The sequence below is a fragment of the Carcharodon carcharias genome, chromosome 20 (genome assembly GCF_017639515.1).
Source record: "Carcharodon carcharias isolate sCarCar2 chromosome 20, sCarCar2.pri, whole genome shotgun sequence".
Taxonomy (NCBI): domain Eukaryota; kingdom Metazoa; phylum Chordata; class Chondrichthyes; order Lamniformes; family Lamnidae; genus Carcharodon; species Carcharodon carcharias.
The window spans coordinates 99,645,418-99,652,078 of NC_054486.1; the positions used below are offsets into that span (position 1 = coordinate 99,645,418).

At 42.2% G+C, this 6,661-nt stretch overlaps 1 protein-coding gene across 3 annotated transcripts in view; it reads left to right on the forward strand.

Annotated features, from left to right (window-relative positions):
* syndig1l (synapse differentiation inducing 1-like) overlaps positions 1-1,295 on the forward strand; it is a 131,387-nt gene extending 130,092 nt beyond the window's left edge. For all 3 annotated transcript variants that reach the window (XM_041214763.1, XM_041214764.1, XM_041214765.1), the window contains one exon: positions 405-1,295. In XM_041214763.1, coding sequence (XP_041070697.1) covers positions 405-563 — 159 coding nt within the window. In that variant the 3' untranslated portion in view covers positions 564-1,295. The remainder of the gene's footprint in view (positions 1-404) is intronic.
* The last annotated feature ends 5,366 nt before the right edge of the window (positions 1,296-6,661 follow it).

The window sequence follows — 6,661 nt, forward strand, 5'->3', positions numbered from 1 at the left end:
TATTCCTTGGTACCATTGGTTCTGGGGGTTGTGGGGTTTTGAAATCGTGGCTGCCTGAACTGGACCAATTTCAAGCCCTTTAAATGGCTGTCAGTTAAGAGAAACTGGAATTGAGAATTGGCAACGAGAGGTTGAAGTAACTGCATCATTGGCAATTGAAAGAGCTGTGCTAATGGTAATGTGAACTTGGAATGATTGCATGAATGACAATGTGATGGAATGTTTGTGCCAAGGATAGTGTGAGATGTCATTAGCCATGTCTGGCTGGAGTTCATCCTTCAAATATCTATTTTTTCCCTCACCAGCTAACACACACACTCAGTCAGCGTGGGCGAGGCTGCATTAAAAGCTTCATGATTGGAATGACTAATTTTGGTGGTAACAAATGACTTCTTAATTTACAGACAAGCAAAGCTATTGCAAAAGGAGACTATCAGCGTGCGACCTCAGCATCACGAAGAGCTCTATTCCTAGCAGCGCTCTCCATCACCATTGGAACAGGCGTTTATGTCGGGGTCGTTGTGGCTCTCATCGCTTACTTGTCAAAACCAGGACATGTATAGTGTTGAACTCCAGACTGCTGAATGTGAAGATCTTTGAATGACGGTTCTTCAGCTGTTTGATTATCCAATTTTATTGCCCTGTTAATTGAGTAAATTGTGTGTATTATTCATTGTATGGCCATTTTGGATCTGGGGAATGTGTGCTGCCTGGTCATGAGGAGGTTTAAGATGCTTGCTTCACACCTCTGCACTAGGAGCTTTGAGCGGTAACAGTAGCCAAATCCCAAGTCCATCGTTGTCTCCTCAGTACTTGACTGGGCAACTGTGTGAGATGCCTTGGCAGAAGCAGAGCACTTTACTGTGGAAGGGAGGTGGGATTGAGGAAAACCCTGCAGTTGCCATCTCACCCTATTGAGCCAACATAATGATCTTGGACATGATGGTGTGGGAAAAAAATTGTGGCTTCATCTCCTATGTTCAGATGGCTCAACGGAAGTAGGAAGAGCAGAACATGCCAAAGTAAAAGGGAAAGGAGGCAGGGGGGGTGCGGGAAACAACTTTGTACAAATGTAAATAACTGGTCTAGGGCAAGAGTGAATAAGCCAATGATATGAAAATAGGCCATTTGCTGTTGCTAAGCAAACTATGCCCTGGGTCATTCTCTCTCAGTAAGCCAATTATGCCGTAATTAGCCGTTCAATGTTAATGTAGCTATGTCATAAAGGCTACCTCTTCAATTATGCTCGGTCCATTATAAACGCTGTGTGAAATAAAAAGGCCTGGCTCCCATTATAAATCTGCAATCATACTGTTTTACTTTGTGAAAGTCAAAAATCTTCTGAAAATTAAATGTGACTTTTTAAAACAGAAATCTGATTTCATCCAAAACTAATATCACACCTTGACTATTATCAGCCTACATGTCAGACACTCAGACATGACAAACACAGGTACAGAACCACTGTGAGTTTCTGGGTCTAACTAACAAGGAACATCTGTTTCACTGTTCATCACTCCCTCCCCGTCATGAACATCAGTTGGGTTTATCCTGGTGGATATCTTTATTTTCCTTCCACTTGAAATCACACGCTAACATGTCACCAGAGTCAATGGATTCCCTCAGATCAAAAGCTCAGTTTTCTTTTGGGATATGTGAATTAATGAATCAGGTGTGTACTATTTAACTGACTTACTTTGGTTCACTCCCTGATATTTACCGTACATCAACATCAGCTTTATCAAGAGAACTGATATTTGGCAAAATATCAGCAGATACAAGGCTGCATACCCACGAGAGAGTTAACAAGGATTGCACCTTGAAGGATTGAATTGGGCTTGTAAGTCACAAATATATTTTATTCTTTCAGTCAGCAATTGTGAGGCCTTCTACACAATGGGAGTGCTGAGGAATGGTTCATTTCACTACACGGAAGGAATATAAATTGTGTATTTCGTCCGAATGAAGAAATTATGTAATGGGATTGAATAACAATCTTGGTTAAATGAGAAATTTTGTATAAAGCTAATAGTACACTTGATTAAATGAAAAGCTCTTATTAGTAAGAATGAGAACACCATGACTTAATTGACAGCAAACACTTAGGTGGAACCAGACAAACCACACACTGAGGCAGACACTCAGGCAATTGCTCATGAAATTGGTTACATCCTGGCAAGTATTGTTAGGGACTTGTTCAAAACAGTGCCCAGTCATCGGAGAAGGACAAACTTTACACCCATTTGTTCAGAGGGTAATAAAGATTACCCTTGAAATGACGGGCCAGTCATTTATAGCAAGTAAATTATAAGGAAGCATCCTGCAGGCTGGAAAATGGAAGCACCAAGAGAAATATGAACATTGAGTGCACTATGAGTTTGCAGGAGATTTTATCCGATGAATTGATCACGGAGATTTTGTGCGGAGTGGACAAGAGATGCTGAGTAAACACAGTAGGATGTATATTCCATTTTCCCAATCCCGACACACAGCCTCATTCATGTCAGGAATTCACACCCACTGAACCCAGTCTTTTCAGTGCTTTACCATTATTGTTTTGATTTTAGCCAAAGCTGATATGGGATAGTATAGGGGATTGTTCCAAAAGACAAGGAGGTACACAATTACTTAGGTGGGGATTGAGGAGGTGGAATGGATTAGCTCAATCCACAGGATGTTGGGGCTGCATGAGAATGAAAGGAAGTGGCTCCTCAGGCAGGTTGTCACCAGCACAATTACTGCTTACATTGTACATGATTGATTCAGAAGTAGAAATAGAAACAAAACAGTCTGAGCTGCCTAGTGATACAAAACTGGAGAGGCTGCAAATAGCAGGGAATAAGTGGCTGATGGAGGAATCTAGATAGATTGGGAATTAAACTAACAAGTGGTAGCTTTTTTTTTAATGCGGACAAAAGCAAAGTGGTGAGACCGAAAATTAGGAATAAGGAGCCAAAAAAGGGATGATAATTAAACTACTCAACACAAAGAGGGAACAGAGAAATACTAGGGCTAAGGCAGGCTGAGATAATTAGACTGGGAAGAGGCCTTTATGAAATTTAAACACCGGCATAGGTCAGTTGGACTGAACAATCTCCTCCTCCACCATAGATTCTGTGGGATCTGAGGGTTCTGGTCAATAGCTCGGTAAAGATATGAGTGCAATGTGCAGCAAACAAGACCTTGGGATGTACAGCGAAAGAGATGGAACAAAGGGAGTAATGGTGAGCTTTATTGAACACTAGTCCAGCACACTGGGAGTAGTATTTGCCACCAATAGTGGGGCTGTCCTGGCTTTGGAGAGGTTAATGGAGATAATTAATGGAGATTGAAGAAAATGGATACCTAACAGTGCATTAAAAAAAAAACTGTGCGTTAGTCTTTCTGCTATCTACATTGCTGGCCATGGTTAGGGTCGGAATTCCTGTGCATCCCAGCCATGATCCTCCGCATCAGAGGCAGCCTGGGTAGGGGGAGGAGATTGCCTGGCCAAGGGGTTTTCTCATCTCTGCCCTGGAAGAGCAATAGTACATCATGTAACATGTGCGTGGCCTCCCCCGTCTGGGGGACACGTTAAGTAGGGTGACGTCCTCCAGCCCCAGCTACTTTGGCGATGTCAATAACGGCACAGTCACTGATAGGTCCAGCCCAGGACTTACACCAGAATCGACAGCATGCAGACATTTCATTGCGCAATGGTTAGTGAATATACCAGACAAAACTGCCTGCACAGCTATAATGAAGCAAAGATAGTGTCAGCAGATTCAAAAGTGAGCAGATTCAAAAGTGAGCACGAAAGGTGGCTTTTGTAGATAATTAAGCATTTGAGGAGCGTAGGAGAAGGAATATCATGCAGTATTTGTTGAACTTTGGGACAGTGAGGTGGAACACAATTTCTGGTGCTTTGCCAGAGAAATAATAAACGATCAGGATTTTTCCATAATGTGAGTGAACGGGAAAATCACATTCAATTGAATGAAGAATTCCAATACTTGCATTTACATAGTACCTCTTATGAGAAAACTCCCTGAAATACTTTAAGATAATTCTTAATACTTAATCATTAATTTGATGTCAGCAAACACTGCTGCTATTCTTCAGCAGCCGCATCCACCAAACAGCAATGAGGTAACGGACCAGTCATTCGGTGTTTTTAGGATGAAACCTGCATTTCACCATTCTGTAGCATTATATTTTATTATTCCAGCATTGTGTTCCAACACATTGTTTTAGCATGATTTGTTTCATTTCGTTTCCAGATCCAAAATTGCTCTGATTTTGTTTTGGCATAGAAATTACAACATTGAAACAGGCTATTCAACTGAACCAGTCTGAGTTGGTGTTTTTCCACATGATACACAGACTTATCCTATTCCTTTATCTCACTTCCTTCCAGCTCCTACCTAACCTGTTCTTAAATGGTCCAAGGGGGGCAGACAGGAAAGTGGAGTTGAGATGACAACCCGATCAGCCCTGGTCTTATTGAATGGCAAGCAAGCTTGAAGGGCCAAATGGCCTATTCCTGCTCTTAAGTCCTTATGTTCTTTTTTTGATTCATGCCATGGAATCTTTCACATCCACCTGAGCCACAGGTGTAAAGAACCTCACCATAACACCTTCACTGACAGCTCCCAACAACACAGCACTCTGCCTCAGTATTGTTCTGGAGTGTGAGCTTCACATCCTGAAGTAACAATCAGCTCCATCCACCAAGGAGAGGGCTACAAACTGGCACAATGGGGTTTGTGCACCAGCTGTGGCTCAGTTGGTAGAACTCTTCTGTCTGAGTTTACAAGATTCTGGGTTCAAGCCCCACTCCAGGGCTTGAGCACAAAAGAATCAAGGCTGACTATCTGGTGTAATAGTGAGGGGGTGCTATACTGTTGGAGGCGCTGTCTTTCAAATGAGCTGTTAAACTGGGACCCTGTCTGCCATCTTGGGTGACTGTAAAAGCATGGCACTATTTCAAAGAAGAGCAGGGGCATTCTACCCCATGCCCTTGTCAATATTTATCCTTCAATCAACATCACAAATAAAGCTGATTATCATTATTTCACAACAGTGACTTACGCTTCAAAAGTACTTCATTGGCTATAAAGCACTTTGGGATGTCTGGCTCCACATAAATACAAGTCTTTTTTAAGTTTGAATAGTCTAATGAGTTTTAAATTGCATGTAGTGGCACCAAAATAAAAGCACTAATGTAACCAGCCCTGTCTAGTTCAGGTCAAGTTACCTTTCTTGAAATTGGTCCATCCTTTAATATTCTCTTCATCTCTACGGAGTGCCTTTATTCTCCACGGCTCCTGCTCAGTCCTCAACTTGGCCTTTGCACGGCCTCTGACCCCAGCCCCACCCTCATGGCTTATCCGTTGACTCAGTGAAGGGTGTCGGAATATATTTCAGCAATCCCTATACCATAAAGCCTTGTAAATCCCCAATGAACGGGAATGGGATCTTCTTGTAGCATTTTTGCATTCATGCTTAGCACAGCAGCAGCTGGCTGTTTCCTATCTGTTTTCTGATTGACTCTGGACTGATATAAGGCACATTTCTCCCAATCCGCCCCACCCTTCTGGATCAGATTTCCTCAAATCCACCTCTTTGTTTTATCGTCAGTTGTGTATTTGTATAATATCTATTAAACATTGTAATTTGTAGACAAATTAAACATTGTCATGTAAATTATAAAATCAACTGTTGTACAATGTGGAGTAAATTTTGGGTTTGCAGTGGTTATATTTGTAATTTCCAACATTTTCTTGTTTTTTTGCCATGAGGTTTGATCAGTGGGAGCTTTGTGTGTTTTCTGAGGGAAAGCCCGATAATACCATTAGATTTTGGGTGGTAGATTCTGATTGGCTGAGAAGCAATGTTACAATCCATAATAAACACTCAATCTGCTTCAGGTCTGCAAATGATTTTCCTTCTTGTTTTCAAACATCTGAAAGGACAGTTCAGAATAATCGGCAGCTGCACATGGGAGTGTTAACATTCTAACTCAGTCATTCTTTAGAGGACCAATGAGCTGAGAGACCCTACACAAAGAGGTATAGTGTGCTCACAGATACTAGCAATGTGCTGAGAGAGTCTTCACCCCATCATGAAGGCGACCTCTTTCCATCTCCGTAACATCACTCAACCTCAACCCCTCAACTCAGCTCCTGCTGAAATCCTCATCCATGCCTTTGTTACCTCTAGACCTGACTATTCCAACACACACCTGGCTGGTCTCCAACACCCTACCCTCCATAAATTTGAGGTTATACAAAACTCTGCTGCCCGTGTCTTACCTTGCAGTAAGTCCCATTCCCCTATCACCCTTGTGCTTACTAACCTGCACTGGCTCCCAGTCAAGCAACTTCTTGATTTTAAAATTTGCATCCTTGTTTTCAAATCCCTCCATGGCCTCACTCCTCCCTATCTCTGTAATCTCCTCCAACCCCATGTTCGTCTGAGATATCTGCGCTGCTCTAATTCTGGCCTCTTGCTCCACCATTGTTAGCCATACCTTCAGTTGCCTAGGCCCCACACTCTGGAATTCCCTCCCTATACCTCTCTATCTTATTTTCCTCCTTTAAGACACATCTTAAAACTTAACTCTTTGACCAAACTTTGGCCACCTGACCTAATATTTCCTTACGGAATTATGGCTCAGTGT